Source organism: Spermophilus citellus (genome assembly GCF_964194105.1).
Source record: "Spermophilus citellus genome assembly, chromosome: 4".
Lineage (NCBI taxonomy): Eukaryota > Metazoa > Chordata > Mammalia > Rodentia > Sciuridae > Spermophilus > Spermophilus citellus.
This window is the reverse complement of record NC_138185.1, coordinates 182,685,506-182,713,410: the sequence shown is the minus strand read 5'-3', so window position 1 is coordinate 182,713,410 and position 27,905 is coordinate 182,685,506. Positions and strand designations below refer to the sequence as shown.

General features: G+C 37.3%; 1 protein-coding gene across 13 annotated transcripts in view; it reads left to right on the top strand.

Annotated features, from left to right (window-relative positions):
• The window catches only part of NPAS3 (neuronal PAS domain protein 3), an 845,028-nt gene that overhangs the window by 703,401 nt on the left and 113,722 nt on the right, over window positions 1–27,905 (top strand). For all 13 annotated transcript variants that reach the window (XM_081290034.1, XM_081290035.1, XM_081290033.1 and 10 more), the window contains one exon: window positions 17,725–17,899. In XM_081290034.1, coding sequence (XP_081146160.1) covers window positions 17,725–17,899 — 175 coding nt within the window. The remainder of the gene's footprint in view (window positions 1–17,724; window positions 17,900–27,905) is intronic.

The window sequence follows — 27,905 nt, the reverse complement described above, 5'->3', positions numbered from 1 at the left end:
CTTAAAAAGTATTGTTCTCAAATATTTAGGCTTTGCCGCTCTAAAGCATTTCAAACAACAGAAGTGCATTTAAAACTCTTTAGACATTACCTCTGTCTTTATTGTTGAGTTTTATTTTAAGCTCAAAAGATATAAACCATCTACCTTCAAATTGTGTTCAGACCACACCAGCTGCAGAGTAGCCAACTGTTGATGAATAAATATTTATATCCCAAGTGATTTATGTGGGGCTTCTTTCAGCACTAAAAAGATGAGAGTCAAGTTGACCCTCACTTGAAAAAAATTGTGAGTCAAGTCACAGGAAATAGATGCCAGGTGTATCCATTGCAACAATAGCCTTATTTGACAACAATACTAATGAAGATCACTACATGTTCCAGGTTATTCCAAAGTAGTATTCTGAAGTAGAAGAAATTTAAAATGGGAGAGGGGAGAAAGATTAGAACTTTCTGAGTACACATCCTCTGCCTGTTACTGCTGTAGGTAATTTATACGCATGATCTCATTTAACCCTCAAAACACTTTGCAAGGTAGGTGTTCTTATCGCCATTTCACAGATGAGGAAAAGCAAGTTCAGAGAGGCAGAATAGACCTTCTGTTTAATTCATCACTTCCTCTTGAACTTCCTTTTACCTATGAACTTGGAGAAACAACCATTCCACAATCAACACAGTGAGTTAGTCTCAAAGTGAAGACCAGAGCTCAGTTCTCCCAGCTACCTGCTGTGTGCGTGCTCTTTCCATGTGTCCTAGGTCTATGGTATTGTCTGAATTTTCCCAAATACATTTTCAGACAAGCTAAGGCTAAAACTAAATAAAAATAGCATTTTTTTACTTTATTTATTTATTTATATGTGGTGTTGAGGATCAAATCCAGGGCCTCGAATATGCTAGGTGAGAGTTCTACCGCTAAACCACAACCCCAGCCCAATAGCATGGTTTTTTCTTATACATTTGTTAGTTAATTTTGCATTAAAAAAAAAAAAACAGTAAGTCAACTCTTTTGTTTTCCCCAGATTAATCCAAATGTGTGTATGGCATTGTGAAATCTTTTACAGAACAGGATAATAATGCATATTCAGCCAACTGGTGGAAGGTAATTTCTAGGAACACTTAATAGCATATTACTAATATTCTTGTCTGATATATGAAAACCAAAACACATGACTAGAAAAGAATGAGTGAGTGAGAGAGAAACCTTATAAATGCACACAGGACAAGGGATATTAGCTCAGTCTCCAAAAAAGATGCAGATGATATGGGAACTGAGGGACCCTTTTTCATTTAGTTTATCACTCTGTTTACTTTTGCTTTTCCCCCATAGCAGCTTCTCTGGAAAAATAAAAAGCTGTAAGATTCCTTATTTAACTTCTTCATGTTTCTCCACAGTAGCAAGTTTCCATATTTCATCCCATAGTCTTAAAAAACCACAACATTGGGTAAAAATTATGAAGTTTGCATCCAGTTTTCTATCTATTTAAAAACGAACTTCACATGCTCTTTTCTTTCACTCTGGGCAAGAAAAATTGTGGGTGCCACTCCTGAGAATGTAGCCTAAGTACACTCTGAAGTCACCAGTTTTCTCACTTGGTGATTCTGCCTCAGCTGCATTCCCAGGTTCCCCCTTGTCTGTATTCATACCATTGTGCTAATGAAGCAAAAAATAAGCTTAGTATCAAATTCCCACTGTTTAATCAGACTTCTCACAAGTAGATGTACTTGAAGAGGATTGTGGTTGAGATACATTGAAAACATAAGATTAGAAGTTTGGGGGATTTCTAAATAATTGGCAGAATTAAGTATTGTGCTAACTGTGTAGCATATATGGGCTCCCCTGTGGATTGATTCAGGACAAAAGAATGCAGGAATGATATTGTAACTATGGCTACCATATATTAACTGCTCACTGTATTCCACTGATATTACTCATCTCACTTAATTCCCTCCTCAACCAGAGAGTAAATTTTAAAATCCTCATTTTACAGGGGAGAAAACAGAAACTTACAAAGGTTAAATGACCTCTTCAAGGTCATACAGAAATTGGCAGAACTGAGATTCTAATCCAGCTTTTCCAACTTCAAAGCCAAAATGCAACCCTGCCTCCAGTCAACACAGTGACTCAAACAATGGTTGTCACCATGATGTAAGGCAGACTGCTTTTGTAAAATTTTTATTGAAAATGAATACATTTAACCTATTTTGAACTATTGTCCCAGATGTGGAACACTTATAAAAACTAAAACTGAACAATAAATATACCATTTATGGTAACTTTGAAGTAATATTTGAATATTTATTATGTTTGCAGTATTGAAAACTTGAGACTTAATGGGTTAAGGTTATAGCACGCCATTTTTATATACATATTCATATTAAACTGATTATTTCAGTTGACCTAATTAACATATCCATCTCCTCATAGTTTGTGTATGGGAGGGGTGAAAACCCTTAGATCTACTATCAGTAAATTTCAAGTATGCAATACATTATTATTAACTATAGTCCCTATGCTATGCAAATTGTTTTCTAGAAATTATTCTATAGAATGAAGATTTGTACCCAAAGATATGAAACCAACACAAGTTTCTGTCAACAGGGAAATGGATAAAGAAGTGAATATGTATATTGCATACACACATATATGTGTACATATGTATACACACATATATACACATCCATACATAACATGTACAATAGAATATTATTTAGCCTTAAAAAATATGATCTTGCCATTTACATTAATGTGGATGAACCTGGAAGATATTATACTAAGTGAAATAAACCAAACACAGAAAAAAAATTAGTACATGATCTCACTTTTATGTGGAGTCTAAAAAAAAGATCAAAATCTTAGATACAGACTACTTTCTAACCATGACTAGGCAACAAATGCAGCTGTGAGACTGTGCAGATCCCCTAAGTTCTGAATCTCAGGTCTTTGGTCTGACCCACATTGATAACAACCCAGGGTTCCAGAGAGGAGAAAGGTAACATACAAGAAAGACATTTGAGGCCATCATTTTAATTGAACCAATGTTTATTGAGCACAGTGCTAGGTGTCTTGGGAATTTTAAAGATAAATAAGACATCACAGATATTAAGAAGCCTAAATTGTGGAAAAGGGTTTAATATAAGTATGCAATTTGCTGAGTTTTCCTTAAGTTTCTAAAATAAACCATTTCTAGTTCCTTTAGAAGTATGACATTTTTGAGATTGTGATGCAAAGGAGGTGAAAAGTGGTTAGAGAAAATTTTCCTACAGCACACATTTAAAACAGGAGAGGAGGGCTGGGGCTATGGCTCAGCAGTAGCACACTTGCCTGGCATGTGTGAGGCACTGGGTTTGATCCTCAGCACCACACTTAAGTAAATAAAAAAAAAAAAAAAAACAAATAAAGGTCTATCAACAACTTAAAAAAAAATTAAGTAAACTAAAAAGGTGGAGAGACACAGAGTTGGAAGAGAAAGAAGTCAGTATCTTTCATCTGTCTCCATATTACTATCTCCCCAGGCCCAATTTTCTATATTTGACATTGTCTATTGTCAAGAAGAGTCCCCACAGATTCTATTTTTCACATAAAATCGTCCAAATTCACAAACATTAATTATCTACATTTTGTAAATATGATACTAGTGATTTCCTTTTGCAGTGGGGCTGGGAAATGCATTTCAGTCACTGGGTAACATCCTGTTCCACGTGAGGGTTGTCAATTTGACTACAGAAAGTGATAGAAACACGGACTTTTCCAGTCAGATATCACCTCTTACTCCAAGTGCACATTCCTTAAAACTCCTACAAATCTTAGGTATTGGTTTTCTAGGAGACCAACCATGCATGCTCCTTTCCCATGCCTCAGCCAGAAAGGCTGCAAGCCTTTCATGTGCTCCCTCCACTATGGATTCTTTCACCTTTGAGGCTGTAAATAGATAGACCATGTGTCAATTGAGGGAAACTGGGCATGAACTTAGGACATTGTGTAGGCATTTTATTATTCATTCTCCATCATTGGAAGCAGGGATTATCTCTTCAAGGTAACAAGTTCAAAAGTCAAAAGACAAAAAAGGTACCGAGACTTATCTGCCCTCACTCCAAGAATCAGTGGTGAAGACAGGACTAGGGAGTGGGAAAAACAGGCCTTTGCTTCCCAGAGTGACGTCTAAGCCAATGGTTCTTGATATGCCTTTTTACCTTAATAGTGGTGACTTAATTTACTTGGTATTTCTATTTCTGTCTTTTTCTCTATGATGAAAACTTTGATCTCATGCACCCTTGAGGTAGTGTTGTAGTATGTTGCTGTAACATGACAACAAGTCTAGAACTACGTTCTCTCACTCTTTTGACAGTACTTAAATACTGTTTTTCAAGTTAAACCAATGTGGAAAGACCAAAACTAAATAAAATATACCAAGATAGAGCTACTATAGTTGGAAAATAATAGGGAGGTACCTCAGGGGTATCCCAGGGACTCCTGAACCCTCAGCTCACAGGTAGGCTCAGAGAATCTATGAATTACCTTAAACTATCTGCAGTGTCAAGGAGAAGTTGGGGAAAGTAACTAAAGTACAGAGGAACCAAGGGAATTCAGTACAATGAAATCCCTGAGCATTTTGCATAGTGATAGGAGAACACTCCAGCTCCTCCAAGGGCTTCTTTCATTAAGCTCAGAGATGAGCTGGTTGGACCACTTGGAAGAAGTGGATGAGATAAATAAAGTATATGCAAATTACAAAGGAATAGGCTTTGTGGCCTGTGGTCTAGGAGGGAGCAAATGTTAAACTAAAAGGGAAATAAATACCTAGGTATCAATAAAAATGAACAGTTTGTCCATTGCTTCAGTGAAGCCAGATGCGTGCTTATAATGGTTTACATGTGGTGTCCCCCGAGAGCGCACCTGTGAGACAATGCAAGAATGTTTGGAGGAGAAATGATTGGGTTATAAGAGTCTTAACCCAATCCGTGATTTAATCCCTTGATAGGGATTAACTGAGTGGTAACTGAAGTGGTAGGGTGTGGCTGGAGGAGGTGGGAATTGAGGCGTGGCTTTGGGTATATATTTGCATTTGGAAAGTAGAGTTTCTCTCTCTGCTTCTTGATCACCGTAGTCTGAGATACTTCCCTCTGCCACATACTCCACCATGAAATTCATTCAGTCTCATCTCGAGCCCCAAGGAATAGAGCCAGCCTTCTCTGGACTAAAACCTCTGAAACCATGGCCCGCAAACAAACTTTTCCTCCTCTATATTTGTTCTGGTCAGATCCTTTAGTCCCAGCAGCAAAATAGCTGACTAAAACAGTGCTCTAACAAGCTGTGTTCTCCGATGAAGTCCTGATAATCACAAAAGAGCTAATAGTCTCTAGCAGCTCAGTCTACCAGGTCCAAGCCACTTCCATCAGCTCATTCTCTGGCTTTTATTTCTTATAACTCATTTCTAAACACTCATATTCTTACCTTTGAGGCATCTGTGTTCATTTATGGATAAAGAAAGAACTGCAATTGAGTCTTCAAAAGTGTTGCTCTTGAACCTTTGATTCATCCTTGTTTTGATGTTGTTTTGTGTTTTGCATTTTGGTATGGATGGCATGAACTTCTCCATTTGCAAAAGGGTTTAATCAACAGTAAATGTTTTGAATCAGATTAAAAACACAAATACTTGAAGAGCTACATATTTATTCTGTTCTGCTAGATGCACTCGTTTTATCTTGCTTCTGGAGGGCAATGCAAAGCCATGGATGCTCTAACGAATCCTTTGCAACAGGCAGGTGTGTTGATGGTTAACAGTGATGAATGTTTATCTTAAAAGATCCTGGGTTCTTCCCCAGAATTCTCCCTCTTCTCCTTGACACATCAAAAAAAAAAAAAAATGGGAAATCATCTAAGAGGCTGTTTTATTTGTCTGTGCTTTCAGGACAGCACATTTACATACTCTCTAAGGCAAACAATATAAGCAAGCCCAGGTCTTCCAAGAGTCCTTAATTATACGTCTAAGAATGCATATGTATTCACATGTAATACTTGTGTTTCTGTGGTGTTCCCCCCACTCTCTTTAGCTGACATGTGCTAAGACTCTTTGAAAGCAAAGAGTGAAATCAAAAGTATAACAGGCAAATGCACAATGAGTTGTTAAATGTGATGGCAAAATAAAAAAATATTAAAAGCTTCAGTCAGTATGATCAGTAAAAGAAAAAAAAAAAGACAGCCGGCAAACTGTCTATCATGTGATGAAATTTGACAGTAGGGATTATGGCTTTGATGGACCAGAACAGCTAATAGAAGAAGCTGACATTTTTGAAACCCTGCTAATTAAGGGTTCCTTCCTTAATATTAAAATAAAGTCTTTGTCTGGGTTTTATGGTTGGAGAATCAGGTGTTTTCATTAATATATGCCAGTCAGTCTTAATAAGCTTGGAGGGCAGAGGAAGTTATTATTGAGTGACCTTCTACAAAATAAGCATGTTGCTAAGGGCTCTAACCCTGCCCCGTTCAGACTGATGAATCTCATTTCCAATGCAAAAGCTTCACAAGAAATCCAAGTATTCTCTGTGCAATCACAGAAAATAATCCTTGTGTCTCTTGTAATGTCCAGAATTGCCACTTACTACACTACTACTGTACAATGAATATTACAATACATATTATTTTTCTACCACAATTGTCTACATTTCTGAATTGCCCAGAATAGAAAAACTTATTGTGAAGACACTTGTATTGAAAAGTCAGCTCATTTTAATACTTTTCAAATAGTCATCTACTCTGTTCATGAATTATAATGCTCAGAATACATCTGACAATACTGGCTTTGAAAAGGAGATATGTCTATATTATTACATATTCATTTTCAAATAGATTTCAAACAGATTTTAAACCATTCATTGAAATTCATTGAAATGATAAATTCACAGTTGGATTTTGATTGACTCTTAATCCAATTTTACTTTTGATAAGTTTTCACCCCTCACTTCCCACCCACCCCCAACCTTTCTCAACCAATGTATTTTTTGTCCTTCTTTTGTTTTTTAAAGCAAAACTGATAGGGTATGGTGAAACTTGAAGGTTTGGGTAACTAAATGTAAAGCTTGTCAAAAAGAATTGGTAAGTTAAATTAAAATCAGTAAAGCAGCATACTACAGGTAATTTATCTGGCTAATTTCCAATGTGTCGGTACTTCTCTTATGGAATGGAAAGAGTGTTCGTGGTAGCTGACTGTTAGTTCACATCCTGGACAAAAACTTTGAAAGAGTCTTTCAGTTAATAAGTCATGCCACTATTTTTAGAGGACATGGAAACGTGCAGATAGCAAGGTGTTTGGGGTTGTGATAGATCACATTCCTTGAGGTTCTGTGCTTGTTCAACTAAAAGAGTACTACTGAGATGCTACGCTTCTTGTTTTTCTGTCTGCCCTCGGAAGAGAAGTTGGGTCACACCACTGTTGCCAGACTCATGGTCAAGTAAAAAGATGATAAACCTATTAAAGTCTCTTACTGGAAGGAAGAAATTAGATTAAAACCAGCAAAGTGCACCATGAATTTAGTGCTCATACAGAGGGGAAAAGCTCATCTATCATAAAGAGTCAACGTGAGTGTGTCAGATATGGGAATAATGAGATAAAAGTCTTGGACTTAGAACTTAAATATGGAGGACAAGAAGTGAGTTCAAAGTGTGGCAATTATTTTAACCTCGGTCTATGATAAGACAATTGTCTTTAAAATACAGACTCGAGAAGAAAAATAAGATGTGACCTTTCCTATAAGTGATTATTTGAAACTGTTCTTCAGTATTTAATGGTGGGAAATTTTAATGAACACTAGCATGGGTCATCTAATTATTAGGACCCAAATCAATCACTTAGTGTTGACTGAGCCTCTATCTAATGCTTGCCCTGTTGACTGAGCCTCTATCTAATGCTTGCCCAATGCTCTAGGCTTAACCCAAACACAATGGGGTACCACCCCTGCCTTTATAAGATCCAGTACAGTTAGGACTATTTGTCTTAAGCTGCTTCCATCTTTCCATCTAAGCCATCTTTCTCATTCTATTTTTGTTAGGAGCCAAAATGGGAGTTGCTATCCCAGAATTTTTGTTTCACAACCACCTTTGGATATATCCATACTGATGTGGGTCATGGACTAGCAATCTTAGCATCACTTCCTAAAAATGCAGAATCTTGGGTTTTCCCCAAACCCGTGGAGCCAGAATCCCTGGGAGCCTGAAACTGTCCATTTTAAGGAAATCCCAAAGAGATTGGGAGAAATTTGAGTCTCAGTAATCTAAAATGCTCACATTACAAATTAGTCACATACTACAGTGTGCTGTGATATACTTTTGTCATCTCATTTGACTTTGTGTTTGTCTTTCCTCTTCAAAGTAGATGGTAAACTCCTTGGGGGCAGAGGCTAGGTTTTCATATTTCTTTCTATCCCCATAGCCCCAAATGTAGTCTTGCAAAGAATAAAGATTGATAAATATTTGATTGGATGATTGATTAAATCTATAAATTCAGTCCTTTTATTCTCCAGATATCTCTCTGCTTCTATGTGTTTTACTCTCTTACATCTCTTCTCTCCTTCACATCCTTCTTCTTGGTATTCTAATACTTCATGCTCTAGTCCAGGGATTCTTGGGTCTGGAGCAACACTGTCCAATAGAAACATATTGTAAACCACATGTAACTTAAAGTTTTTTCTAGTAGCCACATTTTAAAAAGCAAACAAGTGAAATTAATTCAGTCTCACATATCCCAAATATAATATGGTTTGAATTCCTTTTATTTTGTACTGTGTCTTTGAAACCTGGTGTTATATTACACTTAAAGCACATTCCAAGTGCTGAAAGCTACACTGAGCTTGTGGCTACCATATTGAGGAACAAAGCTCCTGAGAATATTCATGAATAAACAGCTTGAGTGTCTAAAACCCCTAAAATAAAATGCCAAATTATATGTGTATGTCTAGAGTATTTTTCTGGTGAGACAGAACATCAGGTTCTCAAAAGAGTTTGCCCCTCCTCCACTGCCACCACACTGCCCTGAAAAATATCTTCAGGAATACAAGCACTGCATTTAGCCTCTGGAATGACGCATTTCTTTTGACCAATTTTCTCTACTTGCCAGTTCTATTTACATTCTCTATTGTAACAAGACTAACTCACAGTCTGTTATTAAACAGTTGTGAATTTAACTTATTCTTTTAAAATAGCACCTAGAGAGTGCTCAGGGTGTTGACTTGCTTCATAGAAAATAACCTCAAACACTACCACAGTTAGCAGTTACAGTAGCAAAATAAAGTAGCCGGAGAGAGCCCTTTTTCTTAAGGCAATTTACTACAAATGAATTCTACACCAGGGCCATGGTGTTCACATGGCATTCAGGAGATTTCCAAAATTTTCTTAACTGTCTCAATGAGGAAGATTCTAGATGCATCAATAATTGACACAGACACAGAGAATTGTATACCTCCTCGTTCTTTTCACTGGATTAACTCCCAAATGTCTTGACATGCACTAACCACTCACTTTCCAATGTGGCTGAAATAGTTTTGCATACTTCATGGTTTTCTTGGATGAGATTTTTAAAGACCCTCTTACAGAGACATGGAAAAGGCAAGCCAGCTTTTTCAAATATAGCAGCTGTGGCATTTACATAATGCTCTAGTCTGAGAAACCAAGATGTCACTTGAGCAAGATCCTCCTTTTGGTTTGCCTTTTCTTAAACATAAAGACTTCTTGAGGTGTACAGAGAGATTATTTTTTAGTTAACCTCTCTAGTTTTACTTTTTGTTTTGTTTTGTTTTTTGGTTTTTTTTTTTTTTTTTTTTGGTTTTTTTCCTTTTCTTTGAACAGTATCACTTAAATATTGTGACTGAGCTCTCCTGGTGAGGGCTGATGTTGCTGGCCTTCCATCATACAGCAGCCCCTTTAAAAATGATCAGGAGTGATTCATTGCATTATCCATATGCATTTTAGTATTTATTATTTGTGAGGTTATTATTTTTGTGCATTAACCATATCCAAGGTGTTAGACATATAAACCATAGTGTTTACTGGAATTAGGACAAAATAAAATTGTACTGTGTAATTTTCAAAAAACTAAACGGAAAAGTCAGCTTTAAATTATTATTATTTTCTAAACTAGTTAACATTCTTTAACATACAGAGGCTGCCCACTATTATGAATAATTATAATATACCAAGGAAACATTTTAAAATACAGAGGCTGTTTAGGGAATAATTTAAATTTCAATCTTATAAGTATTTTCTTGTTCACATAATCAAAAGAAGGAGAAGGACAAAACACTATGAAAATAATAAAAATAATTAAACAAAAATTGAGATGTATTGATACTGAAGTCTGATTACGCATAACATGCCTCTCAATGTGTATCCAGATTTAAATGACAAATATTGAACCATGTAAAATTTGAGGATAATGGATTAACTATGCCAATATCAAGTATTTTATGTTGATTGGTCTCCTTACCATCAAGGTAATGAAGAAGCTTTGAAAGTTACAACTTACTATTTGTCTGATCTTCAGAAAAGAGAGATTGACTTCAGTTACTTTTGATATTGTTAATTCTTCATCCTTGGCATCATTTCACTTTTTACTAGGATTATAACCTCCAATGGCATCCTTTTCCTCCTTCCCAGCACTGTGATAAATACTAAAAAGTTGGCCTTTCCTGCCCTACAGACACTTTAAAACTTCAAAACTATAGGAACCTTGTAAAACGAGGTTTTAAAAATTTCTGATTTCACAAATCCCTGGGCTCATTCCTGTGATGTAATGTCCCCTCAGTATTAAGGCATTCCCTGGGTTTTCCTTTTAACTGGTGTCTCTTAATGAAAGAAAAAGGATATTGACATATCAGAACGATTTTAAAGCTACTTCTTCCATAACATGGCATGTGGAAGTATACCTGAACCAAGGATACAAAACATTTTAAATACAACATATAATTTACTTATTAGAAAAAAAAATATATTGTAGAGGCCTCAAAGGTCTGTTTTACACAACTATTTCTATAAGCATTTAAACACATTCAATTGGATTCTGAATGTGAATGACTGATCTTATACTTTTGAATATTTAGTAATCAGTGTTAATTATTGCCTGATCATTTCACCCATGAGGAATGACAGTGTTAAAGGTAGACATACTGTTGCAAATAATGTGCCCAAGCTCAAGTCAGGATCTACAATTTATTCTTTATGGGCTCTTTTACTCCATTTCTCCAACAGTCTACCTTCCTGTTTCCTCTCTCAGAACCGGGAGAACCCCTAGAATGATCTTCTGGTACTTCTTAACTGAAGTTCAGAAATGATTATAAAGTGTGTCTTTGGATGCTGTTTTTGCAAATTCTCAAGGCAGCCACTCCAGGGGTTATAGAAAAGTATATAAAAACAAAAAATAAAATGTAGTTGGCCTCACTGATTCCCACAGGAATCAAAATGTTTATTTCTGAAGATAAGATAAACACACGATGTGGTATCTTTTAGCTCAGCTTCTTCTAAGGGAAATCTCTGTTAGCATATCTGTAAAAAGAGAGTGGATTCATTTTTTTTTTTATTTGATGACAGTGAAAGGATTTTTCATTCTACCTCATCTTTCTGATATAGAACCTTTCTTTCTTCTTGTTCTACTAATTTATACACATATTTCTGTAACAGACCCAATGCTTTTATGCGTTTTTCTTTAGATAAGTCAGCAAATACATAGAACGAGACAGAGCAGTAAAGAACATCAAGTTTCTGTCAAAACAGTTCATAAATATTCAGTAGAGTTCTGCAAAATGTAGGAAGTTATGAAGATGGTATTAAGATACCAGTAAATCCAAAGAAAACCTATGCTAATCAAGCTATCATATCTTATTATATTTTATTCTCTTATCACTTTATTATCCTTCAGTAACACAAATGTGACCCCCAAAAGCTACACATTCTAACCTGCTATGGTGAGAGAGAATTTCCACCTTATCCTGGGTCAGGATTTTCTAAGTAGGATGTCAGGGCCTCTTGGTAGATCTGAAAGCCTAACCTGGTAGTTAGCTTTCCAAGGCACTTACCACCAACATAGTCCTCTCTCAGGAATGATCTTCTATTCACATATAGTTGGAAGCACCTATGGATGTGGACCTGGCTGCAAAAGAACACCTGAAAAGGTGTTTAATCAAGAAGACCTCAAGTCCTCTCTGTAACCTCAAGAAAAACAAAACAGAACAAAAAGTCATTTAAAAGGTTTAGGACAGTCTACCTTAAACAGTAGGTTTTGAATGTCTCTTTTTATTTGACAAAAAAAATCAACTTTGTATTATTCCTAACACTGGAGTACTTTTAAAAGAAATACCTTAAAAATAGCTTCTATGATCTTTCTTCATAGAAAAGTCCTCTTAAGTGGTTCTAAAATGGAGATGACTTACAGTATCACTGCTTGTTCCTCATTCACACCAAACCCTTTCAAAGAGGCACTGAATTCAATGAATTGCACTGTTGGTACATTGCTGTAGTTTAAAAGTATTGCTCACTCCAGGGGGCCAAGCAAAGGCTATTGACATGCTTGCTTGATGTATGAAAAGACAAATTAGTCCCCCATCCTATCTACCAGCAGGGTACAATGACCCAACATGGAAAAGTCAACTCAAACCACTGTATAATATATTACTTTTTTTCCCCTGGAAACTTCAGAGTTATCAAATCAACTGTGTCTAGTGTGCAAATGACATGCAAGCTAACAGACTGTGAAATAAATTTGAGGAAGGCAGTGTGGTTTAGCATGACTACAGGTGATGCCAGATGGCACTTGTGGCTCTGGTTTAGGAGGAATCTATGGTAGCATTGGGTGGAGAAAGCCAGGAAGAAAAAAAGAGTTTAAGCAAAATAATGCTGTTTCTGGATATGATTGTTTATTGCTATCTGCTGCCATGCATTCTCAGTTATTTTACAATATACTAAGCAATAGGAGATGCTCTTTTAGAGTGACTCAGCTGGAGGAAAGTTGGACCTAGTGGGTGAGTTTGGCAACAGTCATGCTTCTTTGTCCCTCTTATGTTGGGGAAACAAACCATTCAAAGACCCATGGGTCTGTTTCTTGAGTTTAATAAACAGAAAGTGGAATATTGAACTCAGGGCCTCACATATGCTAGGCAAACACTTTTACCACTGAGTCACATCCCCAGCCCCCAAAAGTGGAATTTTTTTAACTACTGTAAACAGTGATTGACTTTACTATAAAATGAAGAGTTTTGCACATTTGCCTTAGAATGTAATTTGCACTAAGTAGAAAAACACTATTGGTGGAGAAAGGAAGAAGCTGTATAAATAATAGTGAAGGGTTAAGAATAGGACCAATAATTAATATCAAATAAATTTCTCTAAATTTATACTGTTGGTGAAATGAAGGGAAAGTTAGAAATAATTTTTGTGGAACTGTTTTACAATTCAGATGAGGATACAGGGGTGTGGAACTTGGAAGCTAACTAGCCAAACAGTTTTGTCAGAAATTGGAAACAAAATGGGATATGAAAGATGGTCATTATTTTTTGAAACAGTTTCTTAAAATCTGTCTTTCCTAGTATTTATATAATTCTATTTTCAGGGATCTATAAAAGAAGGTATGAGTCTTAATGCATATGGCAAAGGTTTATTGGAAGCGAATATATAATGATGTTATATTGCAACTCATTTTACAAAATAAATAATGCTGTAAAAAATAATGTCACTAATAATATTTTTAAAAAGAAAACTTAATTGTGCTCAAAACAAATAAAGATCAAGCAGAATTATTTTCAGGCCTAAATACCCATCCTTTGTTCATTCAACAGACATTTGTGATAGACCTACCATGGACAAGAATTCAGTGAGCAGAAATTTTGGAAGAGTTAGTAACTAGGGATCTGAACTTACCTAATTAACACTGGATTAATGTTCTATTTATTTTTCCTACTTGAAACTAACATGAAGTAATGTCTCTCCATCAAGTAAAAGACTTCCAGTCTTACTTTCTGTGGTCTATTTTTTGGCACAGAATTTAGTGGCAGGAAATATGAATTCTTCTGATTTACCTAGTCAGTCTTCATTGGAGGAAAAAAAAAGACAAGGGTTAAGTGAGAAAAGTGGTGGACTATGTGTCAGTCAGCTGGGCTTCTAGCCTTACTTCTGCCTTCACACAGCTGGATAAACTTGAAAAAGCATTTTAACTTCTCAGAATTGTAGAGTTTTCACCAATTACATCAGGGGATATTAATAGATGGTTTTTAAGTTCTCTTTCGATTCTAAATTTTAATTAAGTGGAATCAGTAAGAGAAATGTTGAAAGTGTTTGATAAATGTGAGATGTGGTAGTGGTGATGACCGTGATGGCTGGAGGTGAATACTGAGTAGATTTTTGTCTACTCCCACATCTATCTTGGCTTAGTACACATCCTTTTGTACCTTCCATTGGTCGAAGAGTTCAAAGTATCCTGAGCCCCAAGGGACTGGCAGGCTACCTGCCCTTGGCCTCCTGCCTTCATAGTACTCCACGGTCTCTCCTGCTAGGAGTCACATTGCAGGGGAAAGAAGCTCACAGGTCCCTCTATGGCTGCAAATGTTGCTGCCTGAGAAGTCACATGTCAAGTCAATAGCCTTTGAACCAGTCTGTCACTACCATTGGCCTTTTCCAATACATAGGTTCTCCTGTGAAATGGGGAAAATCACACCAATTTAAAAGATTGTATGAGAATTCATCAAAGTATAGAAAGTACCTGCACAAGTAGGTGGCTGCTAATATTGTCATTCTTGTAGTTAAGATTCAAAGCACTTGTCACCCCTGCCATACCCTGTTTAAAGTGATGTCCCAAACCCCTAGTGATCCTGGAATATACATTTTCTTTTTTTTGGGGGGGGAGGCATCAGGTAACCCGGGATTGAACTCAGGGGCACTCGACCACTAAGCCACATCCCCAGCCCTATTTGTATTTTATTTAGAGACAGGGTCTCACTGAGTTGCTTAGTGCCTCACTTTTGCCGAGGTTGGCATTGAGCTTGCAATCTCCTGCCTCAGCCTCTCAAGCCACTGGAATTATAGGTGTGCACCATAGTGCCCGGCTGCCATCCATTCTTATCAACCAAAAAGCAACAACAAGAGCAGTCATTTGAGAGTGTTTAAGTCTCACAAAGTGACTTCCTCTGCGTGGTTTCATTGGATTTTCATTGGCTATAGAGTGGCAAAGTAAGTCCTGTTTTCATTCAAGCTCTCAAGGTCCATACCTTGTACCATTCCTGAAGATTGGCACTCCAGGGGGACCATGTCCACAAAGTAACACATGAGCAGTGCTCCCAGAGTCCTACAGAGCAGGAATGCTGCCAGTTTTAGACTAGGAAACCGAAGCCTAGGAAGTTAAGTGAATTGTCCAGGACCACACAGCTGAAGAAGAAAAGATTCTGATCTCAAAGTCAGATTGTGTCTCCAAGTATCTTGTGCTTTCCACCAAACCATATCGCCTTAACTACAAGAATGCATGAAGACCATGACAGTGTCAAATTTTGGGGGCCAGCCTCTCAATCAGTATTTAGCTCTAAGATGTCTTGCTGGGGGAACGCATGAGGTCATTGGAAGAGAAAGTCCACAGCATGCATAATGCCCTATGGCACGTTGTGACTTAGTCCTTCTTTACATATGCCACACTCAAGACGTTGTTTTGTGTAAAGGAAGTGCCTGCACATCCAAGCAGATCAGGTTGTGAAAACTGTGGGCTATTGCTCTTTCTCTATAGACTGGCATACATGAATATTCAACAACCAGGACCCCTTAAAATTTTATTTTATATCCTACTTGTGCTGCCATCACAATCTGTGGTCTGTGCCAAAAACCACTTTGAAGTATTAAAGAAAACCATTAGAGTTTGAGAAAAGTGACAAAAAAAATTTATGAAAGTGCCACAATTGGACTCCATGTAAAATGAGTGACTTCCTCATATTCACTAATCCCCAAACAAAATAACTATCAAGAAATATTAAAACACACATTTTATTAGTTTCATTTAATTTCTTAATTGCTCAAAGTCAGTTTACCCATTTATTGCTGTGTGAAGTGCTTAGAGGCAAGGCACACATTAAAGGGATTATTTCCATGTAATCCCCCCCTCCCAGAGGGTCGGAGCTGATCACTGTGAATCCCGATGTACTCTCTGCAACAATACCAAGTGGAGGAAATAGGTATTGTAAAATGATAGAGTCGATTGTCGGGTAATACAGTAGGAGAATGTAATTTAATAGTGAGAGAAAGTACCTCATTTTCGGTAAAAGTTATGTGAGCCTTTTTCAGGAATAGCTATTAACCAAACTGAATTTAGCCTCCTCTTTTTCTGGCTCTACCTCTGTTAATTGATAGATGTTGAAGATGTGTAGCCTGTTAAGATTTTAATCAAATGGTGTCTGGCAGTAGATTTGATCATCTTCCTGGGACTTGGAGTTCTGAGGGTAATAATTGCTCTGAGTATTATGCTCCCTGTGACAGTTCTCCCATCGCCAGTTTTCCTTCTTGGCAGCAAAAAAGAGTGCAAGCACTCAGGTGGAATTTGGAAGGATGCTGGATATTACACAGGAAAGGGATATGAGGTAGGAAAGGCTCTAGGTAACATCCACCAAGGAACTTGTGACAGTGCGATGTTCTGGCAGCTTCCACGGCACATCATAGCTGGCCTGAGACCATTACACCCCAGGGGATTGGGAAACCCATTAGTGACCCAGGAAAGAGCTTTTCCTTGTCCTGTTGTGAAAGCACCTCTCCCTGTTGTAACACCTGTAACCCAAGTCCGTTACATTAGGAGCATTACTGCTATTCTTAGAAAGAGATAAAAGTTAGAACTTTGGAAGAACACAGAGGTAAGACCAATTCTTGCCCCCTGAGACAGCACACGACCCAGATACAGGGGTCCTGGCTGACAGCACTGAAACAGGAGGGGCCTCTTTTCTGACAGTTCATGTTCATTCTCTGTGCTCACAGTCAGCCTAATTCAAAGAGTACACAAAAGAAAACAATTTTTAAAAAGCCCTCGAGGAGATCTGTACCATGTATTTTATTAAATTGAAGGCAAAACAAGCTGATACCAGCAGAAAAAAAAATGGCTGCTTCAGACCCCAGCTGACCTCTTTTGCATGGAAAATTCTCCATATGATTACAGCGCTAATGAGTAATATTTAATGAAAACATTATGCCTTTGCATATATTTGTAAGCAGCACTTCTTATGTTTAAATTTACATAGAAATAAGAGGGTATGTATAAAAACACATCTTGGAAATCTGTGTATTTTAAGGAAAATACTTGTCTACTATCTTTGGCTTTTTCTGTAGCCATTTTTATACAAAGCACAAATTTCTCAATAAGAAAACTGTAGAATTCAGTCAATCATCCAGTTGACACCAAACATACAAGTATTTGATGATGCGTGGATAAAACAGCTGAACTCAAGGCAGACTTGTCCACATTTCACAGGATGTTTTGGATTTATGCAAACAACAGTGTATGAAGGAAAAACTGGGCTAACCAATTGCTAAATAAATACATGAGGAAAAAAAAGTCTTTCAAGTTCAGGAATCCTTAAGTATTTGAAGATGAAGCCTTCGAACAAAAATTGCTTCTAGTGCCTGAGTATTTTCCTTTTCTGCTCAGAATCTGAATCACTTTGGTGCTGAATTTGAACATGGAAAAGCCTGTGACACCTTTCTTTCTCACCCTTTCTCTTCCCTCTCTAGGTGGAGCTGACAGGCAGCAGCGTCTTTGACTATGTCCACCCTGGGGACCACGTGGAGATGGCAGAGCAGCTGGGCATGAAGCTCCCGCCCGGGCGGGGTCTCCTCTCACAGGGCACAGCAGAAGACGGGGCCAGCTCAGCATCTTCCTCCTCTCAGTCAGAGACCCCTGAGCCAGGTGGGAATTCAAAACTAACTTGTGGGTTGGTGGGCAGGACCTTTGCCGAATGAGTGTGCTCAGGGCACCCGTGTGAAGAGACTATAAATAGGTCTAAGGGTATTTAACAATTCTGTGCAGCTTTCAGTCCCATGCAGTAATTAAATAAGGGAGAGATTTGAAAATAAGGAGACATTTTAATAAGTATAATCCAGAGATCTAATTTCAGTTGAACAATACATTTAGAAGGTACTAGTTCATTTAGTTTCTCTTTCATATTACTAGAGGAAAGCTTCCGACCTGGAACACCTTCTTCCTTTTATTGTTACCAAGGCTAAATGTAATGCATTTATTTATTATTCAGCAAAATCTGTGGTAGAAGCATTTTGAATATTAGCTTGTGGAGAATTAGAAGTATTAGAGATTTGCAGAAATCTTGGTTTCTTTTCTTTTTTTTTTTAAGCATCAGAAGGTACTTGAAAGATGTGAACAGATAAATTAAGGCTAAAAAGAAAACAGAAATGGCTACATTTTAAACTGCCTTTCCACCCTCAGTATTTAATTAGATCAATTGTATAGAGGAATGAACAGAGGTGACATTCCTCATTGGGATTCCTTCCAGGACTCTTATAGACTTTGCATTCAGAATGTTCCCATTTTCATTGTGTTGTACTGATGATAATTTAAGTATTAGGGGAAAATCCATTTATAAATTAAACAAAATGACTTGATATCCATCAGTCCCCTAGTTCATCAAGCTGTTCAAACACGGGGAAGATTGGCTGGTCGGCCTGGGTCTTCCGAGAGCGCTGGTAATTAGATCTGCGAAGGATTTATTCTTTGCTGATTGGGGCTTTAAATTAATTGAAGTTCCACATTTGTGGTTTTGTCCTTTTTGTACTTTTTTAGAGGAGATATTTCATATTCTTGTGTGGTGGAGTGCTTGGCCAAGCAGCAGTGGTTTAAATGTTAATTTTTCTCATGAGAAGTTTAAGATTTTTAATGAATCAAGGCCTGATTTGAAGTGCAAAGTTTTATTTGCTTACTTGGGAAATTATTTTTTCACTCTTCAAAGATGCCTGTACTTTACTTGATCTGTTGTTTTAAAACAGATTCATAACACAAAAGCATTTTGTTAGAAAGAAAAATGGGGGGAAACTGTGTTAATATTAATGTTAAAATAACTCTAAATACTTCCAAGGAAATACTTTAATTTGGCTTGCCTGGAAATAATCGCAATATGCAATATGCTTGTTCACACAGAAGGGGAAGAATATATTTGCCTCTTTGGGAAATATTTTAATTCCATTTAGAACCAATCCATGTTTTCTCATTGAAGTTGACTACAATTCCTAGGGCATCATTACCCTGGAGCATTGATGAGCATCCCTTTCCAGTTATCCCAACACATGAGAAAAGCCAATATGTAAGTTTACTCTTTACCCTTTAAAAATGAGAATAATTTTGTTCAGGGGAAGTCATACATTCTTATACCATACCTCACTGATTTTACTGAACAGATATGCCAGTGAGATAATTGGGACTGTTTTTTAGTCATTAGGCTGTTCATGTCTGGGTGCATTTGAGAAGCAGCACGTGAAAATAGTTTTCTACACTTACATTCTGGAGTTGGATGGAGGCACCTTGATTCCTCAAAACTCAAACATGTAGCACAAAATAATTTAAGTTTAAAAGCGTTTGTCTGAAGGAAGGCATTGGAAAAGTGAACTTTGTTTCCTTGAATCACAAATTCTAAGTTTAAAAAGATCTTTTTGATCCTTTAGTCCAAATTCCAACACAGGTAGCTATTCCTCTACAGCAAAACCAATAGGTGCCCATTCTGGTCTGTGTTGGAACCCGTCCTTAACAGAAAGCTTCTGAATTCACAAGGCTGCCCACCTCCATTGCCAAGCAGTGCTAATAGAAAGTTATTCCTGATCTGGAGCCCAAACCTACTTAGCTACAACTTCATGTCCTCTGGGATCACATTCAAAATTTACTCCATCTTCCCTATCAGAGCCTTTCCAATATGTGTAGTCAGAGACTCAGATCCTACCTTCCTCCCATTTCCGGGTCAGACCACACTAATTTTATGACGACTATTGGATGGTGTGTTCCTGATGGACTCAGCACTGTAGACATCCTCCCTTGGCTGTACTTCAGTTTGTTGGTGACCCTCTAAAAATATGATCCTGAGAAGAGCCCTCCAGATGTACTGTGATAAGTACAAAGCTTAGAAGGACTGTCACTTTTCTTACTACAGGTTACTATACTTCTAATGCAGCCTAATGTTGACTTAGATTCTATTGACAGCCTGATCACCTCGTCAATTTATATGGAGCATGATGTCTCCCCAAATACTTATTGAGGGTAACTTGTCATTTGGAGGAAACATTTGAAGTAAAAAAAAAAAAATCCACAGCCTGTAAACCATTTCTGCTAGGATATCCTAGGCTGAACTTGAAATAAAACAGCAAACCCAAATAAATATTTTAATATAGTATAACTCGGATAAATTCCATGTCTTCTGTGAAGCACTAGCATGCAAAAAACTAGGTACACTGTTAGAGCTCCATTTTCACCTATTATTATTAATCCTGAATAGGAGAACACTTATCTCCTTCAACCGTTACCATCCTTCTCTCCTGTAGAGTTACTTTATCATTTAATGTGAGCCATGATTGAAAGGAATTATATATTTATTTGGGCTTACCTCCCCTGGCTCCCCTGCCTTCCAACAGCCATCCTAACTAGGGAAATTGTGAACTCGACTTTCTATACCCCTTAACAACTTGGGCTCATTAGCTGCATTTTTGTAAGTAAGGGCTCTCCTCCTTGATGGTGAGCGTGACTCTCACCATTAGAGAAAGTCAAGCTGTCTTATCCTTAAAAGTCTGTAGTATTGGTTATTTTCGATTTTTGGCTTAGAAAAGCAATTAGATTGACTGCTCAAATACTGAAAAGCAGCATAGGGTTCTACCTTGAATGAAATATCTTCGCTAATGCAGATGATCGCTCCAAGGGAATTACTTTAAAAGTTCATGTCAGGCACTACATCCCAAAGCTGCTTATGTTTCTTAAAAGCTGAAAGAATTTTAACAAGATTTTCTAATTCTTAGTAACATGAAGGAACATTTTTTAAGACTGTTGTTCACTGCTTTATAATCTTTTTAAACTCTGATAAAACACAGATTCCTTTTTACATCCTGGTGTAATTTGGTTGGAGAAGGGATATCGATATATGGTTATTATGAAAATGAAAGGACTAGTAGGTATGGAATTTTTAGAAGCCCTGATGTGTTCAGTGTAGCATTACTAAATGACTGAAATCTAAATAACATTTGGCATTATAATAAAAGGAAATAAGTGACTAACCCAGACTAAGAGGCAGTGATACTGTGCCATAATAGGAATTCTATTTCTTTGAGCTGCCAGCCTTGTGATTGCCTTGTCTTGAATCAGTCTCAAGATAATGGGGGTGGGGGGTGGAATCTGTTGACTTGGCAGCAAACTCAGATAAATATTTTATATGTATGCACTTTTACTAATAGATTAGTAAATACATTATTTCTTTTAAATAAATCTTAAGTCGAGCATTGGAGAAATAAATGGGCAGCCTTGTTTTAAAAGTTCTGAAGTTCTGTCATGCTTCTGTACGTGTGGAGCTAACCATTTTGGAAGAGACTGCTTTGCGCTGTCCTGCAGGCAGCCATTTCTCTTCTCCCGCAGGCTCTGGCAACATAGGGAGCACAGACCCTCTTTAACGTGCCTTTTGGATGGTTCATTTTCTTTTTTGTAGATCTGCTTATATCTTTTCATTACTCTTAATGATTCTGCAATATAGGGATTATGAGTGCCATCTTCATGTTTTCATAAATCTCAATGCCATGTCTTTTAAATGCTGAGTAAACAGAAAAGCAGCTCTTTTAAGAAATCCTGGAGGAACTTTAGAAATCTCCCTATTTTGAAAGCAAAGAGTAATTTTCTTTTAAGTTGTCATAAAATTGTTGTGTTTTTACTTCTGCTTCCTTTTTAATAAACAGATCTTTTTATAATTATTAAATTAATTCATACTCACTGTGAAAAATTCAGAGAAGACAATAATAAGAAAAAAAGTCCAACCAATATCCCACTACCCAGAAATAAGCACCATTAATATATATACACCACATTTCCTTCCAGATCTTGTTTCTGTTCTCTCTCTCTCTCTCTCTCTCTCTCTCTCTCTCTCTCTCTCTCTCTCTCTCTCCGTCACACACACACACACACACAGTGGGACTTGGGGAGTTTTTGTGTATTTTACTAAATAAAGATCATAATATACATGTTTCTAGTAACCTGCTTTTCATTTAACCTCACAGGCATCTTTCCCTGTCATGTTTCTCACATCAAGATGAAATTTCCTCCCTGTCTCCGGAGGTTTGTTTCCCACCAGCTAACAATCAGCTCCCGCCTACCGCTGTCAGGAGTAACATACCTGGGCCCTGCTTTGGAGGGAATTCAACTAGGACAAGGGGTTCTTGCAGCTTATTGAATGGGTGTGAACTCATAGGGGGAGAAATCAATAGTACAACGGGATTTAGACAACTTAGCAAAATGTATGAGACAGTACTTTAGGTGAAGAATAACGATAGCAGCATGGTTAACCCATTGGTTGGCTTAAATATAGGTTACCATGTTTTGTCTAAAGTTTTTGGCAGACACTAGCCTGTTTAATGAGGTTAAGAAAATCATTGTGGTAATATGGTCTTTATGCTAGCACACCCATTCTGTCCTGAAAGTTTTAAAAGCAAGCAAAATTAAAACAGTAACATAGTTGCCTATGTGGAAATAATCTGCATTTTCTACTTACACCTCTATGTGGTGATAAATTTGATCAACTTTTGATTCTACCGTAACAGGAGTTCAATCCTCTGCCTTCATTAGACAATATTCACAATAAATTATTTAATTATAGAAGCAAATGACTAGAAATAACAATAAAGAATTATAAAAATTTATCCAGAGGATCAAATCAATATTTTGTTTAAAAATAACTACGTGAGTATGAGATATCACTTTTATGGGTGAATTATTTACCATCTGGTGTACAGTTGAGGGGTTTGATTTTTTTCTTATATTGATTCAAGTTTCCTATCAATGAACTGAATTTAGAAGATAGGTAAGGGAAACCATCTTCCTAACCTCACATCCAACCCCAGTCCCCAGACAATGTGACTGTATCTACAGCACTTTCTGCTGTACTGCAAATGTCAAACAGAAGGTGTAATGGATTTAATATTAGCGCTGGCCAAGGTGTTGAGGGAGCTGTTAATAATGTCACTCCAGTTATTGATCTGAAGCCTTTAAAAATCAGAGAAAAGTGAGAGATCCCCTATTGGGGAAAGGCATACAGTGACTGGTTTTTATTGCCAATATATTTCTACATATAGAGTGGCAACTTTCTGGAATTATGTTATCACCATTAATCTCTCTGAGATTTTTGGAGTCATTATATGATAAGATAGTATCATGGAAACTGTTTTGCATGCTAATGCTAAAAGATTGGACCAAATCTTTTAGACATAAATACAACTTAAAAATTTGTATGGGGGCTACAGCATTCATACAAATTGTCAAATGATAGGAGGCTATTAGCATAGATTTGTTCTTGATGACAATATCATATCTACTGGAAGTGTAAGCAACAAACTATATAGTCTCTGGATGAGCTGGACTCCTCTTTTGTATTTCTAAAACTCTGTACACAACCCTTATAGTCACTAAGTTAAAATAGAAATGGACTTTGTTCTTACAATTAGTGCACATTTTCAGGAAACTGCTAATCCTTCAATCTGAATGGCAGTTCATATGCAATGAAATTCCTGCTTTCCATAGTCCCCAACTAATAAATGAAATTAAAATGTATAATTTATGTTGAATGTTTATCAAACTGCAAATACACGTTTAATTCCTTTCCATATTCATTCAACATAAGCAAAGATAAATCCATCAGATAATGTACCACAGTGATCTCTGATGGATTGCATATGAGATGCAACTCTACTGGGGCTGCAGCAGTGATCTGAATCAGTTCACAGCCCCCCCTCCCCCTCCCCCGCTGGCTTGACTCCTGTTAAGATTCAGGTGCACATGGACATGGCAAGTCTAATAGAAAGCAGCCTAACCAAAACTATCCTTTTCACAACTCAAAGAGATCAACATTTAGTCATAAACTCAGCTTTTACCCCAAACTAATATCCAAAATTATTTATTCTCAACTATGTCATAGTTGTTTTGAAATAGAAATCACCTTCTTGCCAATCCTGAAGATGATGCATACACTGCAAAACTAAGCCAATACCCCAAAGTCTGCCTTGCCAAACTTGGAATAATTTCTTTGCCTCAAAAGAACTACCTTGATACAGTACTATTTTTTCATGCAGAAAGCAGGCCATTTTAAAATGTCACCTTCAGCCCAGTTAAGCCGAGCAAGATCACCTGGAACTGTCACCAAAAGGGAAAATATTCACCCTTGTTCTTTTCCTACTGCACAAGGCCCAGGCATACTCATCACTGTAATCTGTATATGCTCATGGTTGGTCTGTGTATGATGACAACACTTGCAAAGGAACCTGGGGTTCAAGAATCTTGCCTGAGGGGAACTAAAGAAAAATAAGGTAAAATCTCTTCTTTCCACTGGACTTTCTGGCCCAATACCTAAGCTATGCCCTTCCAGGCCAGCTCCAAGAATGCACAGGCATCCTTAGGGACCTCACACCTTGACCCATGAAAATCAGCATACTCACTTAGCTACAGAAGGGCAGCCTCCCTTTTGTTCCAAGAAAAGATGTTAGGTCTCAATATGGTTCTGCATGCCATTCTGAAACTAACTTCCCCTTCCAAAGTTTAGGTCACAGTGGTTGCATTTCAAAAAAAAGGTACAGTTTTTTATATAAATTTTTATATAAATATTATATAAACAAATAGTTTGAATTTATATTAATATAGTTTATATCAATCGATATATATACTACACACACACACACACACACACACACACACGATAGGATAGCAAATAACTTTGTTCAATAATAGAAACAAAGACCTCTTATCAAAATACAAATAGGTTTTATTCACTTTATGTATAGCATTTCCTCCACAAACCTTCCATTAAAGGTCTAGGAAATCAAATTTTTTTAAACCCACTATTTTTAAGTCTTCTTATGTAGCTTTCTAGGTTAGAATTTTGACTTCCTTTTACCAATAGTGATAAAGGGTACATTTTTCAAGTTTCTAAAATGAAACCTAAGAAAAAGTTGTTAATGATGACCTGTCTCTACACACACACACACACACACACACACACGGTTGTCTTTGTCATTAGATAATTAAAAATTATGGATTCTATAACTGTTGCCTTAAACAAAGCACAAGTTATTTGCTTTTAATACATATCACTGCACAGAAATTTCATCCCTGTCCAAATTATACCATTCTGAATTCTTCATCTGCACTAAACAGCAGACTTACAAAGGATCAGTTACCTGGCATTGACTGAGCTTTGCAGGGTGCACAGATCTGAAGAGGCAGAACTGGCTGGAAACCATTTCCACCCCTAGTGAGCAATTTACTCATGATTGCTTGGGGAAAATACTGGAAATATTGCTTCTGTGTAAAGTTTGCAACTTCCAGTTGTCAGCTCTTTGCCAAGCAGTTATTTCCAAGTATAGCTTTAGAAGCAAAGCATACTCAGGCCAGTGATAATGGTGGTGTTCATACCCTACTTGGTGTATGCAGAGCACAAAAACTCCTAATTACAGGAGTTAATTTACACCATATCCCTCTGAGGCAATTCAGTTTGTTATCCTTGTTGTATGGCTGGGGGGAAAGCAATGGAAATTCTAAGTGGCTTTCCTCTAGCCACACAGGTTAGTTTTAGCAGCCCAGATTAAACTAAAGAGTGCTTTATTAGAGTTGGAGTAGGTGGGAAGCCTAAGAACTGGATAGAAAAAGGAGATAGGACCCTGGTAAAAATCAAACCAGAGGAATTTCTTCCAAGGGGATACTGAAGTCCAGACTGAAACCTAATTATCTCCTATGCATATATTTCATTGGCTAAAACATATTTGTTTTCCAAAGTAAAATCTCTTACTTATAAACAGAATCATCCATCTAATACTTTGCTTTCATTTCTACACTGAAATTCCTTATGCTATGTTAATTCAATGACAATAAGTAGCGTCTAAATTAAACAAGCAAAAGTCCCTTGATCCATATTTGCTGTATGACTCCTCAGCTAGGAGCACAATCAAAATAGTCTCTGTGCACCTTCTTTAGCCAGCGCCAGCCAGCCTCTATGCAATGTCTCCAGAATCTTCCTTCCAGAACCAGAAAAAGAGCAAATAGAGCACTGGTATCCATCAGAAGGCAGACATGTCCTCCTGGTGGTATCTACTCATGGAACACAATCATGATTTCTTGGACCCATGGGAAACATCACTCAATTTGTTAGTTGACAAAATTAGCTTGAGAAGAGGGAAGAATGTGCATTTTTTTCTCTGTTACTAAATAAGAATGAGAAGAGGGAAGAATGTGCATTTTTTTCTCTGTTACTAAATAAGGTGAAGCTTCCTGCCTTCCAGGAGTCGACCATCACGTGAGGGAAAAGATTAGTATGATGTGGAGGTGCGATGACAACAATCAGGGCACCCTGGAGTATGGGAGGGATCGCACTGGAGTACAAGTTGGCAGAGCTCACTCAGATTTAGGAACAATGCTTTGACATGCCCAGACATAGGTAGACCACAACTATCAGCAACTTTGGTAACATCATGAGTTTTTGTTGTTGTTGTTGTTGTTGTTCATTTATTAGTTAGATTGCCTAAAAATTGCCTCACATTCTGCCTACTGCATGCTAGGTTAACAGGAACATTGGTTACTCTGACTTGACTGTTCCTTGGGCTCTGTACAAGAGTTCTGAATGGGAGGTGCCCCTAAACAGCCTCCTTTCCACTTATCTGAGCCAATGTTACTAACTGAAATTCAAGAAATTCCAGCTTTGAAAAACTATACTCTTTTAGCTTTATCTACTCAAGGCAAAATTTGTTGCAAAGACTGTAAAAACATTAACAATATATTAATAGCTTTTATTCTGTTTTACTTATATATTCCAGTTGCAAAAAAATAGGCCTGTATAAATAATTTATTACTCAAAATGACTCCAAACCAAGACTAGAGAGGGTAAATAACTTGCTTCACATCAGAGTAGACGGTGAATCCAGAATTTGAACTCAACCTCTTTTTTTGTTTTGAATACTTTGCTTGGTAGTTGCTGGCAACACAAGAGGTAGATAGGACTCTTGCCCTTACAAAATTGATCATTGTCTGCAGGTGTAGACACAGTCAACAGCCACGGGGTGGGGGGGCAGGGGAGACTGTCTTTCGCTCCTCAATTGTGGCATACAAATTGCAAGTGGTAAAGAAGTCAGGGAGTAAGTAGTTCAGTGGCTGGCCAGCTTTGAGGAAGAGGAATGATTTGCATATCCTGCCTGAAAAATCAAACTAAGGGTAAAGAGGTGGAGACCATCTAGGGGATTCATCCTGAGTAGCACAGTGGGGTGAGGGGAGGCAGGAAGAAACCCTGTGGTCCTCACTGAAGCAAGGGTACTTGCTTATCTATAGTAGGGCCAGATTGTGGAGGAGTTGAGGTACCAAAGTAAAGCATCTGATATTGATAAATTCTAAGAATCACTAATGACGATATTAGCTTATCAGTTCTCTGTTTAAAAGAATCTCAAATTTAGAACTATCTTTCCTGAGAGTCATATTATGCAACTCCTCCTGGATTCCTGGATTTTTTTATGCAACCAACATAACTGCTACTGTGTTCTGGCTGCTCTCCATGTGCCATGCACTCTGCTAAGCCTCTGCTATGCATTACCTTATTCATTCCTCACAAAATACCCTGAAGATAGTACCATGATTTTTCCCATTTTATAGATGAAGCATGAAAAAAATAGAGTGAATTTAAAAAAATTATAGAAGT